Source organism: Pinus tabuliformis, chromosome 3_1 (genome assembly GCF_031772625.1).
Source record: "Pinus tabuliformis cultivar Carrire ecotype Pingquan chromosome 3_1, CPIR1, whole genome shotgun sequence".
In the NCBI taxonomy this organism is placed as follows: Eukaryota; Viridiplantae; Streptophyta; class Pinopsida; order Pinales; family Pinaceae; genus Pinus; species Pinus tabuliformis.
In genome coordinates this window covers 791,317,022-791,338,749 of record NC_142301.1, presented here as the reverse complement: position 1 = coordinate 791,338,749, position 21,728 = coordinate 791,317,022, and the positions used below count along the sequence as shown (strand labels likewise).

Here is a 21,728-nt window from a genome sequence, read left to right as displayed (position 1 = left end):
GTAGCGGCCATAATTTCGCTGGGAAAATAATGAAATTCCCGTAGAATTTTGATAAAATTCATTCAAAATTTTTGGAATCCAAGTTATAGTTCTCAATTTTCAGAATTTCGAGTGTTTTAAGGTTTTTGATGGTGCTTAATGTTCAGAATTTGAGGTGTTTTAAAGTTTTTGATAATGTCTAAAGTTTTTGATAATGTTTAATTTTCATGATTATATTTTTGGAATCCAAGTTATAGTGGTCCATTTTCAGAATTTTGATTTTCAGAATTTTGAGTGTTTTAAAGTTTTTGATGATGTTTTTATAGTTGTCCATTTTCAGAATTTTGAGTGTTTTAAAGTTTTTGATGATGTTTAATGTTCAAAATTTTAGGTGTTTTAAAGTTTTTGATAATGTTTAATCTTCATAATTATAGGTATTTGATAATGTTTAATCTTCATAATTATAGGTACTTCAAGGTTTTTAATGGTACTTTTTCCATTATTAAAAGAACATTTTTTTAATGGTGTTTTTTCAATTATTAAAAAACATTTCAAACACTGAGATTCAAAGTTTTTAATAGTGTTTAATCTATTTTAATCATTAAAAAACAATTCAAACCTTCTAGCCATCCAATTTTTTTAACCCAAAAAAAATGAAAACACTAGAGAAATTAATTTTTTTTAACCAGAAGAGGGCCACCACAAATTATGGCCCCAGTAAACAACGCCAAATTAGCTCACACAAAACTGAAATGTAGTGGTTCAAATTTACTTCTCGTGAAATTTATGTACAACTATAACTCGTACTTTCGTAATGATTCAGAGCTTATTAATTGTGCGTCGATCGAATGCCGTGTTCATTTTCAGTCAGAGAAATTGAAATTATTTCTGCATTCTATTGAATAACTATTTCATAGTTAAAGTATATCTGTGGTCATTTTCTTCAATAGCCTCGACAAATTTAAATTATTTCTGCATTCTATTAAATAACAATTTCATTGTTAAAGCATACGAAAACATATGTCTGTTTCGTTTGGATTTAAATGTACAATCTCTCCAAACAACTTTGTGAGAAAGACTTTAGATTATAATGTGTAAATATTTTTTAATAATTTTGTTTATTAGTTGATAGAGTATTAATGTAGAGCAGATTAAGATAAAGTGTTTTGTTAAAATATATAGTGTAAAGGTTATTGATTCGAAATATCGTTGGTAAAAATTCAGTGGTGTCGTTTATGGTAGGGGATTTTGATAGTTTAGATGTTCTTAGATCATAGCTACTCAAATGACAAGTTAAGCACGCAAATCATTTCAAGACTCACATAACTTAACAAACAAAATAAACAGGCATAGATCCATCTTGAGTAATGATGTAACATGATCTAGAGGTATCAAATTTCTTAGATCCATTTTAAGTACCGATCTAACATGAGCGGAGAGGGATCAAATTTCTTGAGGTGCAAACTTATTTAGATTGTAAAATACTTGTAATTTTTCTTTGTTTAAATTGTATTTTGAATGGAGTATATATACAACTAAATTATGAATTTTTTTGAAAAGTATAAAATTTAAACATATTTTTTTTATTATGGTTGACATTATTTTTCTATTTAGAGTATAAGATTTAAACATATTCATTTTTTATTATAGCTCACATTATTTTTATATTTAGAGTATAATTTATTTTCATTTTAAAAGTGCATGTGTCAACTCCATGAACAGATTGACGGACTTACACATTCTCTCATACTGGTTATAGAATGAGTTTCTCGACTCAATAATTTCACTCATTTCTTATTTTTTATAATCATCACTTATGACCATTACTAACCTTGACTATATTTAAGTGATACATTTAACCTTAATTACATTTCTCTAACTATAAACATTTTTTTATTATAATTTATTTTTTTAATGAATTTATTTAATATATATATATATTATAAAACTTATTTCATAAGTTTAAATTATTATGATTTTTAATTTGAATAAGAATTTTTAGAAAACACGTTTATGAAAACTTGAAACCACATAATTGAGAAAACTAATTGTTCACCAAATTATTTGTGCTAAAATTTAAATTAAATATATTGTAAGTTTCAAATTTTATTAATCAATCAAGAAGTGTTACATCATATACATCTATATCCGAGTTTTTGCTGCAAGGTTTGCTACTAGGGAAATTAGACTAGTTGCGGAAAAATAGTGTCTTTGTCTAAAAGGCAACAAAAGATTAGCAATGACCATAACTCAACCATGACATTTCAGTTGTTGTTATTTTGCTATTATAATATATAGTTTTGATCTTAGCAAAATTGCAGTTGTGTTTTCCACAAGCTATAAAATGGAGCATAAATGCTCAATAATTGACAAACAAAGATTATATATATATATATATATATATATATATATATATATATATATAGAACTTGATGATGATTATTACAATGGTGGAAGGCCCTGGCTTAAATACAACTTAGATGTCATTACAAGAGGGGGCATGATCTTTGATCGTGCCTCGTGCCCCTTAGTCTAGAAATTAAATTAAATTAATTTACGCATAACATTGCCTTCCTCTCGAAATAATGCTTTGTCCTCAAAGCATAGGCAACGAAGGATGTTGCTGACAAAATGCTTTGGTCTCCCGAGAGGCTTCTTCTTCTGGTAGGTCTTTCCACTTAATCATGTATTCTTTGCTTGCTCATGATCACAACTTCTTTTCCCTGATGGTGATGATTCTTTCTGGTTCTCAAATGATCTCCCCTTCATCATCTAATGTAGGAAGTGTTGTCTGTGCTACTTGGTGTTTTCCAAGTGCCTTTTTAAGGCAAGATAAATGGAAGACATTGTGAACGCAACTTTTATCAGGAAGGCTTAAGTTGTATGCTACTTGGCTTATTTTTTTTTTAATCTAGTACGCTCCATAGAACTTTGGAACTAATCTTTTTTCCCTTTTGTTTTAAGGACAACTATCTGTTAGGGATGAAGTTTAACAAATATCCATTCCCCAACTGCAAATTTTCTTTCTATTATGTTTTGGTCAACCTGTTGCTTCATACGATTTCTTGTAATGTTTAGATTTTCCTTTAGTGTCTAGAAGAATTTTTGGGGTTTTTCTAATTGATCTTTAACTGCTGGAAGTTTTTCTTCGATAATGGTAAGGTCCTTCCATTTAGGAGGTTCATAACTGTACAGAGCTTGAAATGGGGTCATTTTCGTTAAAGTGTGGTAAGTGGAATTGTACCACCACTCGACGAGGTGTAACCATTGGACCCACTTATTTTGTTTGTCTGTTGCATAACAATGTAGGTAGGCTTCTAAACATTTATTTACAACTTCGGCTTGACCATTTGTTTGAGGATGGTATATTGAACTCATGCTAAGGTAGGTTCCTATATGTTTGAAAAATCCCTTCCAGAAATTTCCTTTGAATTTGGTGTCTCTATTGCTAACAATGACTTTTGGAAACCCGTGTAGTGTGTAGACATTCTTGTAAAATATCTAAATGATTTGTTTTGTTGAGTTTGATTTCTTCATTCCTACGAAGTGCATACTTGTTGAGTTTGTCGACTACTACAAAGGATTTTTCCCTTGCCATTAGACATGGGTAACCCTTCGATAAAGTCCATTGATATTTCTTCCCACTTTGGATTTGGAATATTTAAGGGATGGAGCAAATAGGGTGTCATAATGTTCTCATTCTTATTTCTTTGACATTGATCACACTCTGCTACATATCTTTGAATTTCATTATTCATTATTTTCCAGAAAAATGATTGGCATGCATTATAATAGGTTTTAAAGAAACCTACATGTACCACTAACAATGAATCATGAAACTCCTTAAGAACTTTGGATTTAAATTTGGAATTTGGACTTAGGTAAATTCTTCCCTTGTACCACAGAATAAACCTGTGAGTTGTACAAAGTTTCAGAAATTTCGAGGTGGCCAGAAAATGTATATGCAAGTGGTCTGTAGTGGCAGTCATGGGGACACTAATGGTGGGTGGAAGTATCGTGGGTGATAAATGGTTGTGCCTTCGCTCTGGCTCGAATTTCAATATGTTGTTTTGGATATTCTCTGGTTGTAACGTCACCCTCTTTGCTAGTTTTCCGATTGTTCTCCTTCACACATCTGAGCAAGTCAAAAATCCCAATCTGAAGCAATCGTGACTAATTTCATTTACGCATTGTCCCAGTATGTGGGAACCCGATCTATTGTCCTTTAGAAAAAGACACCCATTTTATACTAGTAGTATTTTTCAGATTCAATGGGATACATAATTGTTTTACACTCAGAGGTGGGAAGAAGCAACTCGTAAGTGCAAATCACAAAAACAAAAACAAGAACCATGTGGGAAAAAGCAATGACATTTCCACCACATGGCTCTTGTGATGATATTGTTTAAAAACACAATTTTTATTTATTTTGTATTTATTTGTATTAGTTTAAATTTAATTTAATTTTAAATTTATTAAGGCTTTAATTATAAAAAATTGAAATTTTAAAGAAATTCAATTTATAGTTACAACAATCTATTTAAAGAGTAGTTTTAAGTTATTGTTGAAAATAAATTTTAGATATCACGATCTAAGAGGGAGATTTGGGTTTCTGGCGAGGGGATGCTTTGTAGGGTTTCTGCTTATGATGTTCCAAGCTTTGGATTTGTTTTTTTTAGCAGAAACCCTTCACCTCCCGTTTCAGGCTAGAATGGGAATTGAGTTTTCTTTAGTTTTTGTTTAGATGATCGATGGTGGCTTGGGTGTTTTCCTGCAGTGGATTGGCTTCTACCTCCATTTCGTTCTTGCCCCTCTATGCTACATTATGTCGATGGTGTGGCTAGGGTTCGAGTTCATATCGGGTATGTTCAGAGTTGTGGAGGTTTCACAAGCACCCACTCTACTAGTCGATGGCAGCGTGGGGAGATTCATATAGCATTTTGGTTTCTGCCTCCTTCATCTCGTTATCTTTTGATTATCCCATCTAGTGGTGTGTAGAGGGGCCAGTCACTTATGTGGGGGTAGAATTATGCTTTTTATGCCCATTCATAAGGTTTTTTAATTGATTTTTTAGTGATTTTCGTTCTCAAGCGACCTTATGAGTTGGTGTTTGTTCTTTTATCTCCCTCCCTTTGGATCTTAAGGCTTGCATGTTCATATCTTCATGATTTCTCCCTTTGTTACCCTTCGATTGTAGCAGATATAATTGAAACCACTTATTATCCTCCGTTGGCATTGGTGGGAAAGATAAAAGAACCAGATCTGGTCAAGCTTGATCAGAGCAAGGTGGAATTTTTCCATATTTTTGTAAAGGCTCTAACCGGGACCTCGATCGTATTTTAGGTCTCAAAAGAGGAGTATGTGGCAGATCTAATGCAGATCTTAAAGAAACAACTTGGGATCCTAGTATCCATGCAGTAGCTTCTATGTGAAGGGAAGTAACTGCAGGTTTTTTCTCAGATTTGTGATTATGGCATAACTAGGAACTCCACTATTGTATTGCTTTTGAAGTTGCGTGGAGGTGTGTCGGGTTCTAGGAACTTAGCTACTCAGTTTCTTATAAGGATGTGGCTTGGAGGAAAGGTCCTGTTATAATGGAATAACCACAATTGAGTTTAAGACCCTATATTATTGAACAATCAGAACAAGTGTTAGCTTTGGAAGTAAATCTAAAAGAGGTAAATCAACTCGTTTTGATTCTTCAATCAAAGTCTAAGATTTGCATATTTAACGATTTTTTTCTAAGTTATCAAGCTTTACATCAATGGTTTTTTACGACATGGTCCAAAAACTGTGATATTTACCTTTGTTTAAAAGGTTTTTTCATTTTTTAGTTTGATTCCCAAGAAGAATTGGAGAAAGTTTTGAAGGAAGAGCCTTGGCTCTAGGGAAGAGAAAGTATTTTCATCACCCCTTGGTTTCCAAAATTTGATTCTTTTACAATGGTGGTAAAAAGGATCCCAGTTTGGGTAAGGTTTCCAAATCTCCCTCTTCCCTTTTGGCATCATAAGGTTCTAGAGGGTGTTGGGAACACTTTGGGTTCCTTTAAAAAGATGGATGTTGAAAGAATGGAGAAAGGTTTATTCACCTTTACTCATATATGTGTATAAATAGACCTAAGCAAGGATCTACTTGGTCGTATCTTGTTGAAACATTAATCCTTCCAACGGATTCAAATTTTGGACTATGAAAATGTGATATTCAGATGTCGCACATTTTTTTCGAACAAGACATGTTTAGGACTCATGCCCATGGTGAAAATCCACCAAAAAGGAAAAAAGGGGCAAACCAGGTTATACAATCAGATCATAAAATAGAAGAAAGATAGATCAACGACTTGAAATTCAACCTCTTCAATGGGGCAACCTCCTTTACATCACATAAATGAACAAGTCTGGGATGATTCAAATGAAAAGACCTCCTTTCTATATATAGGAGTCTAAGGGGTCACAATATAATCAGAGCCTACATAACAATAATAATGTAATTGTAACATCTCGAAAATTAAGCATAGTACAAAATACAACAAACAAGCTATATATTAACATATGCAAAATAAAAATTAAATAGTGATGCGTGCCTGAGGAGTTGAGATTTCTTGCTAAGGTTTATGGTGTTGTGATGTGTTTGTGCTGATTCGTAACCGCTACCTGCAATAAGCTTTTGGGGACGACTCTCCACCCAACCATAAGCTAATTTTCTCAGTATATTTCAACAACTAGCCACCTCCGAGCCCTCAACCAACTTACTACTGCCAATGATCTACTTCCTACAGTATTTCCTTCCTCAAGAATGAGCGAATGAATGCCTTCTCTTCTTACCCCTTCTCTGTCATTAAATAGAACAAATGGATCTAAAAATCGTAAGGGGATTGGAAATGGATTTGCATGTACACCATCCATGTGTCCATGCCAACTTTTATTTTATTTATTTATTCATATATTTTTCTTCGTTAATTGTTATTGACAGAGATATGAAGCAGATATATTGATCCTTATGAAAAAGATATCATGATAGACCTATTATTGTTTAGCAACATTGTTATTGCTAATGTTATCTCTACATAAATTCTTATGATGATATGGGGTGAATGCAATGTGCAAATGTTGAAAATGTTTTAAAATGAAATTATCTACAACAAAGATTTCTAGCCCTAAGAAAATTAAAATTGTTACAAATCTACTAGTTAGTAAAGATATAACAATGTAAATGTGTGTATAATAGTAAAATAAAAATTCTACAATTTGAATCAATCAGATTGGCCAAGAAATGAAGCCTGGGCGTGCATTTTAGTGAAACGCGGCAATTTTAGTCTGCTTAACAAAAATGCACACCCAACGTTCATTTCAAGGCCAAATTGAATTATTCAACTTGAAGAGTGTTTATTTACTCATAAGTAACATTAATACAATTAAAAAAAAATCACATGTATATTTTTGTTGTTTAAGAATGCTCCAAATGGCATGGAGTTGACACTTGTAAAAAGTTTAATTAATTTAGTGACATTGTATCATCAAATTGTAAAAATTTCTCTCGACTCTTTCTCATGTACGTCAACCTAAACGATAACAATTTTTATCTAAGCGAATTTTTTAACTTAATTTAATTATAAATAAAATTTATGTTTTTATTGATTAAAAAAAAGCTCTAACCAAACCTGGTAACTTTAAGATTTACATAATATTTAGAGGAGACGATACAAATTCCAAATTCCATTTAACAGGGGACAATTTTAAATTTTCTAACTTCTCAAAGTTTTGAATTTCCTCATTTTTTTGTTATTTACAGTGTAAATTTTGGAATATTTTAGAAATCAATAAAGCTAATTGTTTTGTTTTGACTTGATTTATGATCAAAATAAACTATTTAATTCCTTAATCAATAATTTGATTTGGCTCTTGTTGCTAAATTTCTAAAAAATTCCAAAATTTACAATCAAATTATTCTCATGTTTCTAGTTGTTTAGCGATAGGATCGAAGAGCTCTATACTTTATTGATGGATTGGGTATTTCTTTCACAAAGAGAAAGTATTGGATACTAAGAGTGAAAGAGTCAGTTTAACTAGTGGATCTCACTTATTCAAAGATTTGTTCCTTAAGATATCTAGGTGATTGAGTAGTTTAATAAATCTTTATCATGTTAGGACGACACTCCCTTTTAACTATTTAAGGTATGCAATGTTATGTTTTTTAAAAAAAAAATTAGCATTTTTATGTCAGATTGTAGATTTTTAGAATATTTGAAATCTAACAGTCAAGAGAGGGATCAAACAATCGATCTCTTTCCTAACAGTTAAATTCCAGAATAATCCCAAAATCTACAATCCACATAAGTACATCAATCTTTTCAAATAATTCAATGCATTCAGTGATACATAATAATATTCTAACAATTATACTATGTATTATTAATTCATACATATAGAAAGTAAGAACAAATTTTCAATATAAGGAATCCATAACTTGTTTTCTTAATTGATGTGTCTAAGTAATGACATATATAAATTTTATGAATTAAGAGTATTTATTTTCTTTGTTGGTTTGGCCCACAGGGCTTTGAATCTCATTGTTTACATAGTACTTCATAACAAGGTAATCACCAATTGAGCTACCCTAGTGGGTTAAATAAAAATGTATTATTTTTATTAAAGAAATGTTTTAACTATATTTAAACTAAGTAATGTAGTCCTTATTCAAATGTGAGAGCTAATTCATATTTTTTAAAATTCAACGATTAAACTAAGCAGCAGGGCACTAACTATACGGCCTTATTGATCCAGGTGGATATTGGTGGCCACCTGCCTATTCCACTTGGACCCCCAACACTGTCTCTTTCAGTTTTCCGGTTTCCTTAATTGTAGCAGAATTTACTATTTTTGACAGTTTTTCGGGTCCTGAACTTCCAGAGCCGTTTTGAGGCCCTAAACGACGTTTTTAGGGAAAATGGAGAGACAAAAAGCATTTCAAACTAGTTTTCCAATTTGCTTTTGGCCTTCTCTTCGAGATCTTCGAAACAAGATATTATGATAGCCAAATGGAGATCGTATGCCAAAGTTACGACCCTGGGAAGTTGATGTACCAATTTACCCAAACGGGGCCCACAATTTTGGCGTTTCATCTCCTAGGGTTAGGTTTTTGGATGTTTAGGGTTTTCCATTGTTTCTCAATAATAAATAAGCCTTTGAGCCTCATTGTAACACAGTTCAGAGACATGTAGCCACCACCTCTCCTCAAAGATAAGCTAACATCGCCCGAGCTATCTTATTTCCATTTTGTTTGTAAGCATAGTTCAGTGTTTTTCCATTAATGAAATGAAGTGTTTTTCTGCCGCATCTCTATGTTTATGATTATATCTGTAAGTTGTTGCATTCTTGTTTAAGTTCAGATCAGTGGTATCAGAGCGATATGCTCTTTCTCTGTTTTTCTTTGCATGTCCCCAACGAGGTCAAGGTATAAGGAATTAGGGCTCGATCTGGTTGAACCATTGCAGGATCAGCCTCGCAAAACCCGACGACCTCCCATGGCAGAAGAAAAGAAAGACGAGGGGGTAGGGGATCCTTCCAAATTGTTGCTCGAAGAATCTCTCGAGTGACAAAGGGACGTGATGATGGATAACTTTGCCCAAATCCTTCGACGGCTACCTACAAGCGATGCATCTTCATCCAGCAGTCGCTCTAGAGGCGCCACTCCTTTTAAGGCACACGTTAACTTCGATATTCCCATATTCGAAGACCTGATAGATGCAGACGTCGTAGATAAATGGTTAAATCTATTGGAAGGATATTTTTCAGTTCATGACTTTTCCAATTGGGAAAATATTATGTTTGCACTTCTCAAAGCCGCCCCACACATCAAGGACTGGTGGGAAACCTACAGTGAACAAAAGGACGAGAGTGAACCCTCGTTGTTTTCAACTGCACCCACTTAGAATTATTTTTGAGACGCCATCAAGGAACAGTATTACCCTGTCAGGAGCTATGAAGATAAATACATAAAGTGGACCATGCTATGACAGGGAAGGGACCAAGATGTGTCGGAGTTCACAAATACTTTCCATACCCTTTGCACAAAGTTGGGTACCAAGGATACTGAGTGGCATTTAGTGCTCAAGTACCGCGGCTGTCTACACAAGTACATCCAGGACAAGATGGAGTTCATGGACATTTCCTCACTCGGCACGGCGTATCGGTACGCTATAAATATTGAGCAGAAGTTTAAATAGAAGAAGCGGGACTTTGGAGCTGCGAATCCAAAGCAAGGAAAAGGCGCCCCCAAACCACAGAACAAGGGACCAAGCTAAGGCGGGGCTACCCAGGACAACCCGCCAAAGCCGCAAGCAAAGAACAATACCACAAAGACGAAGAAGGACACGGGAAAATGGTGTGAGTTCCATAAGAGCTCCACTCACAATACAATTGAGTGTCGGACCAAGCAGTCATAGGTGGCTGAGTTGAAGGCTTCCAAATCAGACGCAGGTTCCGACTCTGAATCAAAACCCGATAAGGGGACTGACAAAGGGAAGCATATCATTGATGCGGAGCCCAGTGCCACCATGGCCACCACAAAGATCCAGAAAATTGAACCTGAAGATCCAAAGGAGGGGGAACGCCTCTTCCACTCACAGATGTGGGTGAAGGGTTCTCCGTTGCAGTTCATTGTCGATAGTGGGAGCCAAAAGAACCTCATTTCAGCAGAAGTCGTGAAGTGGCTGGGCCTAAAGACTACAACACATCCACAACCATACACCATTGGGTGGCTTCACCAAGGACGAGATCTTCACGTCAGCCAACAGTGCCACCTTCCCTATAGCATCAAGCCCTTCACAGATGAGGTATTGTGTGATGTTGCTCCTCTTGAAGTTTTTGATGTATTGTTAGGACAACCATACTTGTGGAAGCGACATGTTGTATATGATTCTAGACCTCACTCTGTAATTATTACTTTGGCTAATAAGTTGTACAGGATACGGAGGTAGGCCTACCTACCGCCATATCTTTGATCACTGCAAAGCAATGTAGTAAGATAATTTCCCAAACCAGGAAATTCGTTTTCCATATGCTTTGCCCCCAAGGCAAGAAGAAGGTTGTGTCCACGGCTTCCAAATAGGGCTCCTCTGCATAGCAGCAACAGATGGACAAGGTCGTGGAGGAGTACAGGGACATTTTCGCCTCACCCACAGGGGTACCTCTGCACTGTCAGGTCAAGCACTCCATCGATCTGACCCTGGGTGCACCACTACCCAATGGACTAGTCTATCGACACTCTGTTCTGGAGAACGATGAGATCAAGACGTAGATTCAGGAACTACTGCAGAAAGGGCACATTAGGCCAAGCTCATCACCCTATGGGAGCCTGATTGTATTGGTACAGAAGAAGGATGGGACCTGGAGACTCTATATTGACTATCGGGCGCTGAACAAAATCACTGTCCGGAATAGGTACCCAATCCCGCGGATTGATAACCTTCTGGACCAGCTCAAGGGGGCCAAATATTTCAGCAAGATTGACTTGAAGTCAGGTTATCACCAGGTGCCTATCGAACCCTCCGATGTGTGGAAGATTGCCTTCAAATCCAAGGAGGGCCTTTTCGAATGGTTGGTCATGTTGTTCGAATTGACGAATGCCCCTGCAACCTTCATGAGACTGATGGACGACATCTTGCGGCCCTTTACCAATGCATTTGTGGTGGTATATCTAGATGACATCTTGATCTTCAACCAGAGTTGGGAAGAACACCTCCACCATATTTGGCAGGTCCTTCAAACCCTTCGACAACACAAGCTGTGTGCTAACTTGGAGAAATGCACTTTTGGCTTGACCCAGGTTCAATATCTGGGGTACATCATTGATGAGGAGGGTGTACATGTGACCCATCCAAGATACAAGTCATTCAAGATTGGCCAGCCCCAACCACTCTAACAGAGCTCCGCAAATTTTTGGGTCTTGCCAATTTCTACCGCAGGTTCGTGTTGGGGTTCTCTCATATCGCTTGGCCTTTAAGTCAAGTCACGAAGGGCGGAGCGAAAGCAAAGTTCTTTTGGTCGGAAACCCAACGAGCGTTCTCCGAGTTGAAGAATCGCCTCTGTTCTGCACCAATGCTCACATTACGAGACCTGCAACAACCATTTGAGATTGAGACAGGTGCCTCCGACTATGCTATTGGGGCGGTTCTGACTCAACATGGGCATCCAGTGGCTTACCACAATGAGACACTTTCAGACACAGTTCAAAAGTACCCCACTTACGACAAAGAAATGTATTCCATTATGCAAGCATGTCGTCAATGGAAGCATTACATTATGGGGAAGGAAATGATCATCCACACAAACCACCGGCCTCTACAATTCATACAAACACAAGGGAAGTTGCAGAACGATTGCCATCAGAAATGGTCCACCTATCTGCAACAGTTCCATTTGAACATTAAGTATAAGAAGGAAAACACCAATAATGTCGTTGATTGCCTCAGCAGACCACCGATCATGGCATCGATCACTGTGCTCAACTCATGTGGGCACAAGACATCGGAGTGGTCGCATGTTTACAAGAGCGATCCAGAATTCGGTAGCATATACCAGACACTCCTGGAAGGGAAGAAAGTTCCAAATTTTCACCTTCAGGATGCACTGTTATGCCACTTGGGACACATATGTGTTCCTTCAAGTGAGTGTGCCAAGATAATTTTGGAGGCACACTATAGTCGGGTCGTTGGACATTTCGGAGTAGAGAAAACAATGGCGGTATTGCAGAAATATTTTTATTGGCCGAAACTTCATCAGGATGTTGGGAAGTACATTAGATCCTGCATTGCCTACGCCATTGCTAAACCAACCATCAAGAAGCAAGGCATGTATACTCCTCTACCTACTCCTAGCCGGCCTTGGGAATCTGTCTCCATGGATTATATGTTGGGCCTTCCTTCTACTAAGCACGACAACGATTGCGTTTTCATGGTCGTCGACAGATTCTCTAAGATGGCCATCATGGTGGCCTGCAAGAAGAGTATCTCAGCAGAGGCCACTGCTAAGCTCTTCTTTGAGCAAGTGTGGGTACACTTTGGGATCCCACAGTCCATTATCTCAGATCGGGACAAAAAATTCCTGAGTGCATTTTGGTCAAGTCTCTGGTCGATGCTGGATACAAAACTCACTAAGTCCACGACTTTCCATCCTCAAACTGATGGCCAAACAGAGGTTGTCAACATGATGATCGTACACATTTTGCGCATGTACAACTCAAAGCATCCATGCACATGGTATGAAAGTCTCCCCTATGTCCAACACAGCTACAACAGAGCTATCCACAGCTCAACAGGCCACAGCCCCTTTCAGGTAGGGCTGAGATTTTAGCCATTATACCCCATTGATGTGGCCATACCATTTACAGCCACTCAGGTAGATTCAGCTCACATGCAGTCCGAAGCTGAAAGGGATAACAATTTCATTGAGCGCATTCAACACATCCGCCAATAGGTCCATGATATATTGGACAGATCCAATGCTAAGTACAAGCAGTGCCATGATCAACATCGAGTGTCGTACAAGTTCCAGGTGGGCGACAAAGTTTGGCTTCATTTGCAGAAAGAGCGCATTATTGGGCCCCACTGCAAGCTTCGCTCGCTCCAATATGGGCCATACACCATCACCAAGGCCGTCGGTGACAATGCCTTCGAGCTCAGCATCCCATCGTTCCTTGGTATGCACCCAGTGTTCAATGTAGATCACATTCGGCCATACTTCCCACCATTGTTGGACACATCTGACATTGCAGAACAACTCACACCAACAGAGCTAAACCCACGCTGCATGGAACAGGCCACCACTGATCGGATCATGGACACACGGATCAAGAGCACTTGCCAGCAGAAGATCCAACTATATCGGGTTGTCAATGCTGGCCAACTCTTTCACCAAGGCAAGTGGCTCACCAGGGACCAAGTTCAGCAGAAGTTTCCCCATCTCATGGAGGCACTCAACGCAATGGGGACCATTGCTTCCTAAGGGGGGAGGAATGATCCAGGTGGATATTGGTGGCCACCTGCCTATTCCACTTGGACCACCAACATTGGCTCTTTCAATTTTCTGGTTTCCTTAATTGTAGCACAGTTTACTATTTTTGGCAGTTTTTCGGGTCTTGAACTTTCGGAGCCATTTTGAGGCCCTAAACGACATTTTTAGGAAAAACAGAGAAACCAAAATGTCTCAAATCGGCTTGCCCATTTTTTTCAACCTTCTCTTCGAGATCTTCGAAATGGGGTATTATGATAGCCAAACGGAGATCGTATGCCAAAGTTACGACCCCGGGAAGTTGATGTACCAATTTACCCAAACGGGGCCCACTGTTTTGGTGCTTCATCTCCTAGGGTTAGGTTTTTGGATGTTTAGGGTTTTCCATTGTTTCTCAATAATAAATAGGCCTTTGACCCTCATTGTAACACAGTTCAGAGGCATGTAGCCGCCACCTCTCTTCAAAGATAAGCTAACATCGCTCGAACTATTTTATTTCCATTGTGTTTGTAAGCATAGTTCAGTATTTTTCCATTAATGAAATGAAGTGTTTTTCTGCCGCATCTCTGTGTTTATGATTATATCTGTAAGTTGTTGCGTTCATGTTTAAGTTCGGATCACTTATTCTATAATTTATGATGATTTTTATGTTTATCTAATTTCTACATTCATATTTGTGATATCTCAATGATATTTTATAAGTGTTTAAATAATTCAAGAAAACTCTAAATATGATTATATATATATTCTTGTTATTTTCATATGTGCGATATGTTAGTTATGTTATGCAACTTATTTCTGAGTGTTTTTTTTTAAATATTAGAAAATTTGAATTTATCTAAATATGATAATTATTAATTTATTTATATCATTAAATTTATTTATTTAATGTTTTTGAAAAAATATGGAATATATGGATTTTGCAAATTACAACTTACAATTTACAATTTTAAAAAATATTTAAAAATTTTGTACGAAATTGACTCAAAAAATCAATTAATTAGACTACAACTTTATACATCTTATTTAAAAAATGTGTAGTTTAACTAATAAATGAAACGATCATTGACTCTCGTAAACGTTGCCCAAAATCTAGTAGATGATTTTAACTAGCAATTGTACTAGATGTTGCAAAAGAAACATTGTAAGTGGATAGCATATGGAAGAAGAGCATAGATGAAAGATGTGATATGTTATGTGATGTAATTGTAGGCCAATTTGAGTGAAAAACAAATCTTAATGTTAAATACAATACAATCAAACAATCTACTCAAAACAGAGGCATGTGCAACTTCCTTCCCAAGTGCTCAATCAAAGCTCAGTACTATCTGTTGACCGGCTCAACAACATCTCACGCAAATGTGGAAACTGTGGAATCTATGATGTATTGAACTGAATCTTAACCAAATTGAATGTTGCACTAGTGACCAATGCAAAGCATGTGCTGAAGAAAGTTATGTGCCTAATAAAATAATTTGTTTTTCAAATAATTGGATAATTTGTTCCCTTCACCAATATTTGCTACTTCTTACTTATTTTTATATACCCTAAACAATGACCAGTGTGATAATTAATTTTGCGTACAAATTAACAAAAAAAATTGCAAACAAAATATGAATTTCATGGTAAAATAAAGTTCTACGTTCTATGCTCCACACATACATTACATAAATTCACAACTTTTGGTGTCAATCGCAATCATTACTGCTATAGACAATTACTGCAAGTTACAAATTAAAATACCCCAAATTGAATCAAAACAAATAAAACATACACCAAATCCTTTAAAAAAAAAAATTAACATAACCTCGTCACTGTTTTCATATTTTGTCAAAGAAATGCCATGAGGATGACCATGCAAACCCCATAGTACCTACTCTACTTCGTATGATACCTCTGTAATTCGACTTTTCACTACCAAGATATGCTTTAAGATAAAAATTATATGAATCCTCGTCGCAATTCTAATGAAATCGTAGGTTATATCATTGGGTCCATGAAGCATGATGATGATGGTGTGCATGAATATTAAAATAAAAAAATGTTACTAAAGAACTTTGAAAACCATTTCTTGTTTAACTTCACAAGTATTAAAATACCTTGTAGAAATTGATGTTATTGAATTGAAGTCCTAATCAGAGCAAATAATTGTTGCTTATCGATGTTTTAATAAAATAACGTTAAAATGAATTTATATTAATTTAATAAGATAAAGTTTTTATACCAATAATTTAATACGTTACTGAAGATTTTTTACTCTTATAGTCTTTCAACATATAAGGAACTTGGTAACTTCCAAATACTTAATCGTAAATTCTTCTCTAACATATGTATTTTAAAGATTTTGAATCCCACAGGGTGCCCTCATACTTCAACGCCTTTTAACGATGCCATGGAACTTACTAGTACTATGTGCCCACACAATGTATTCCAAGTATGCCAATAAAAAAAAATAAGAAATAAAATTCCATGTGTGGATAGACATGGAGATGGTCTCCACTCTGGTTTTAATTATGATGTGTTATGAATTTCGTTCTAATTATGATGTGTTATGAATTTAGTCTTTATACCAACAACTTAATATGTTATTTAAAAATGTACAATGTTAAAGAACATATCGAGTCGAAGAATAAATCTGAGTCCAAGGGAAAGAAACATGTGTCTACTGAAAAAGAAGTCTCGGCTTTGAGCCCTCCGAAAAAGAAACAACGGAAGGAGCAACAAGAATCTGCGAAAGCAACAATAGTAAAGGACTCCTCCAAGAAGACAACGTGTGTGTGGACAGACAACGATGAGAACGTCATCATGCATGGCTACCTTGGTTGTGCGAACGAGGGTCTGCAATATTCGAAAAACATAGAACAATTTCTTGAAAAGATTAATAAATCATTGGTCGACCAGGAAAGTAAGACCCAGTTGTACGAAAAGATAATTAGGATGAAGGGGAGGTATAAATCCCTAAATAACAAGATGGCTCAGGGGAATATTAAAAAATATGCTTTTTTCATACAAGAGCCCCCATGAGAAAGATTTGTTCAAGCTATGGAAACAGGCATGGGGTGAGCAACATGAGGAACATGTGATGGAGGTAAATCCTTCGGGAGATGTAATGGAGGTAGATCTCACCGAGGTAGGTTGGGATGACATGCACTGGCCTTCGGCTGGAGAAGACCAGACTTCTGCTGGAAAAGATCAGATTACTGTTGGAGAAGATTAGACTTATGCTGAAAAAGACCATATTATTGTCGGAGAAGACCAAACTTCTTCTGTAAAAGACCAGATTATTGTCAGAGAAGACTAGAGTTCTTCTGGAAAGGACTAGATTACTGCTAGAAAAGACTAGACTTCTGCTAAAGACTGTGGGGCTAGAGCTCAAATGCGGGAGGAAAAATGACATCCCCATATGAATAGGGAGAAGTCATTCAAGTGCACCTTGGCCTTCTTCAACTTTGTTTGGGAGCAAAACATTGTCAATATAAATGAAAATTACCAATGACAGAAGTTGTCAATTAAGTAATGTAAATCAAGGAAGTTGGTTGACAGTTAAAGTTGTGGAATCCAATGATCAAAGGTTTTTCAATCGTCTAAAAATTGATCAAACAATGCGGAGAAATGCAGGGTGACAACTCAAAGAAGATCTCCCAAAAGAATGTCTTACGGGGTAAAAATCATTGTCTCAATGTTTTTAAGGATGCTAAATTCATATATGAATATGGTAGAGAATTTTAAAAATCATAAGTTTAAGTGATTTAATCTGCAAAGTTCGAGTGGCTCAAAGTGTTTAAGGATGCTAAATCTATTTATGTATTCAAAAGTGCATTTTAAACAACAAGAAATTACAATCTTGTTCTAAATTGTATTGTCGAATTCTAGCAAAAAAAAAACCATTTCATCTATCAATTGAACTATCATTTAAAAAAACATTCATAATAACATTTAACCATATATAAATCACTAATTTTCCAAACCAAACAAGTGTGATATGCAGCGTGGTTGCTTAGTACCTGCCTCTTATGTAAAAAGTAATTGATAGCAAAAGTTATTACATGCAAATTATATTTTTATGATGTAAACATATTTTATATGTGTGTATTAAAATGTAGAACATGTATGGACCTAATGAATAGGAATGTTGTGTTTCCTATTATAAGGTCATAGTTTGAAATTCATAAGAAAGTACAATATGTATGTATATTGTGGTAATGAATTCCAGCCTTGTGGTAAAAAAACCTTTCACCTAAATAGTGAGATGCTAAATTACATGAAAAGACATAAAATTACACTTTACTTTTTTCACTATATAAATATGAATAGTAAAATAGTAAAAAACACTCTATCTAAAAATAAATATTAAAATATTAAAAAGATAAAAATAAGCATATTTCAAAAAAATAAAAATATTAACAAGTAATCAAATATTCTCCTACATTACTTTTATAAAAATATTATTTTTGGAACTCCATATTATTCAATCTCTTAAACACATTTCAAATCAATAGCTAGATTTTATTTGGAGATAGGGAAATATTAGAAAATGTTGATAAAAGTGAAACTTAAATAACACATTGAAGTAGAGTAAGACCCGACATCACTTAGAACCAATCCTAAGCTAAAGAAATCCCACAAAAACATAATATATAGACATATAGCTTGAACTAATCATTTAACCATTTAAAGTAAAGACCACTCAATACTCTTTTTTTATTGAAACTCAAATCCATTATTTAAAGAATGTGAACATAATTGAAATGACCAATTAAAGTAAAGACCACTTAATACTACAATTGCAAGTCGTATCTATACAATTGCAAGTAGAATTTATTATTTAAAGAATGTAAACATAATTGGAAATCATAATATTTATTTTAATTAAAAGTGACAAATTTAATAAAAAAAATGAATTAAAATTTTAATAAAATTTGAATTATGAAAAAAAAAAAGATTTTAATTTAATATTATAAGTTGATATAAAAACCAAATCAAATTTTGAATTTTTAAATTGATAATTTATAATTTTAATAAGAATTTTAAATTTTAAATAAATAATATACCAAATTTGTTTTTTATATTATCTTTTTACTAGACATATTACATTATCTTCAATAATCAATTCTTACACGACATATTACCTTTATCTACCATAAAATACTTAATTACAATATAAAAAAACAATAAAAACAAAAAAAATTACACCTATAAATGCAAAATGTTAAATATATATTTATATATTTCATTTTACAATTTTATCATAGTTGGGAACACTACTTATAACACATTATATACAATGTCAAACAGTGTTCACCTCGAGGTATATGATGTAAATGTTTGAAGAACCATCAATAATACTATAAATACCCAGTGTATCTATTATAATTTTACTTATTTTTTCTAAAAAAATATAATTTAATCCACATAAAAAATTTCAAATCAATTTAAATACGAATCAAAAATAAATAAATTCATTTTTAAAATCAATTTGACCCCAATCAAAAATAAATAATTTCATTTCTTTTTAAGTTTAATTTTTTGTTTAAATTATAAAAACTATATAAATTTGTTACTTTTAATATAAGTCGAAACCCTTTGAAGATAAACCAAAAACATTATAACCAACCAAAGGCAAAGCAGCTATAAAAATCCTGTTTTTTGAAAAAAAATCCTATGATGCAAAATAAAAGTACAAACAATAAAAAAAAATAACCATCATGCTCTCAGCTATTTAACTTATTCTAAAAATTACTCGACAATGTCAAAATCTTTTCTAAAATTTGATACACAACCAAAAAAAAATTGAACACCCCATCCTCAATAAAACAAGATAGTCTATTCAAATAATTAACTCAGCGACTTTTATAAAAATTATATAATATTAAAAAAAAATCCAAACCGAAAAAATCCTAACAAGCAGACAAAAGTCAAAACAATAAATATTAAGCATCAGGCATAAACTAAGAATTAACTTAGTGCCTTTCTATCTTATCGGATGAATAAAAATCGCGTAAAAATAGTGTAATATTAAAAAAAAAATGTGCGACTGACAATCATTGCGTATTAAATGGTGCTTGATACTTCCCAATAAAACCAAACTCAATTATCCGTAAGCCTACATCACACGCCAAACCACGTGGCCTTCGAATGAGAGACTATACTTTATCCCACATGCGTCGCGTGGGATCAACAGCATATAATCCACATGATCTGTGACGTCTTTCAACTCAGGAGGGGAAGTAGGCGACGATCTATTAGCCACAGTCATCATGTCCGCCACAGTCCTTCGGACTTTTCTTCCGGAGTCCGTAGCCGGTGCCGAACGGCAACCTCTTGTGCGCTACATACTGACCGTATTGTACCCCAAATATATCGAAGAATTATGCCCCGTCCCGGTCATCCACTTACAGGTATTCTACTGTCGACAGATTCCTATCCATTTTAATCTCTTTTATTTATTGGCGCCCATAATCGATCTATCTGCAGGGGGACGCAGCGTTGAGATGGCCGACGGTAGCAGCGGCTTCTTTCTGTGGATGTCTGCTGGGCTTCCTAACCAGCGGTCACATGCTCCGCCGCATCGTGACCAGGAGCCGGCGAGAAAGAGGCTTCTTCTCTTGGGGTTTCGCGTTTCTCTGGTACGCCATCATGTGCCTGGGCGGTTTCTTCCACCACTGCATTAGCCCGTCCCCCTTCTTTTATAAAACGGATATCATAGGGACGGCCTGCTCCTCGATCTCGATCGTCGCCGGTTCGACTCTCGCAGACGACACATCAGACGCCACGCGTATCTTTCTGCTAGCGATTTATGGTTTCCTGATATTCTTGGCCGTTTCAGGTTCACAGGCCGTGCGGGAAGTCCTTTACCTGGGGCCAATGGTTTTGTGCATAGTTCCGACAGCTTGGTTTCTTTGGAAAGTTAATACAGAGGCAGCGGCCAGGCAAACGTCCGAAGCTGTGAGAAAACGTATATGGAAGTGGTCGGCAGTGGCGGTGGTGGGAGCGGTACTGGCGGTTGGAGGTGTTGTGGGGGATAAATGGATGTGCCTACTCTTTGGCTCGAATTTCAGTATGATGTTTTGGGCTTTCCTCGGCTGTAACATCGCTCTGTTTGCTTTCTTTCCCATTGTTCTCCTACTCGCGCCGCCCAAGCATGGAGGAAATCCCAATCTGAAGCGTTCTTGAATAATCTCATTTGTGCGTTTCCCCAGTCTGTGGGAATCGATCTTCTGACGTCAATAAAAGGGCCACATAGACCTTCAATTCTGTGATTCTCATCGCTTTATAAGTGCTACTGACTAAAACGATTCTTGATGTCGAAATTGATAGCTTTCATTGTCTCGGTCGCGGAATTAATATGAAGACCGAACTCGTTTCGCTTTTTATTTATTATATTTGTTGAGTAGATTATTGCTTCTGAATATGAATTGCACGATGATGATTAAATTGCCAATAAAATTTGCAGCAATTTATTGAATGAATTAAGTCGCGTTCACACTCCTTGCGGTGATCTTTGCATGTAATCGAACCTAATTTTAGTTAATGAATTTCTTAGTGAATTTAGTCAAATTTGTGCAAAGCGGTCCTGGCATGCTCCATGTTTCAAACTGTGGTGCAGTGCCGTGCTTTCTCCGAGAATTAGCTGGAGATCTTCGGCCGCACCCACCTTCTGACACCATAGACGAAAAGGAGAAAACGTATCCTAGTGTTACACGGTAACACTTTCCCGACGATAGGGAACGTTCTACAACTCCA

General features: G+C 35.6%; 1 protein-coding gene across 1 annotated transcript; it reads left to right on the top strand.

The window, feature by feature from the left end:
* The first annotated feature begins 20,197 nt into the window (after window positions 1–20,197).
* On the top strand, window positions 20,198–21,390 carry LOC149189817 (uncharacterized). Its single transcript, XM_089413292.1, has 2 exons — window positions 20,198–20,383; window positions 20,460–21,390. Exons 1-2 carry the CDS (start codon window positions 20,243–20,245, stop codon window positions 21,156–21,158), a joined length of 840 nt encoding a protein of 279 aa, XP_089269418.1. The 5' UTR covers window positions 20,198–20,242; the 3' UTR covers window positions 21,159–21,390.
* The last annotated feature ends 338 nt before the right edge of the window (window positions 21,391–21,728 follow it).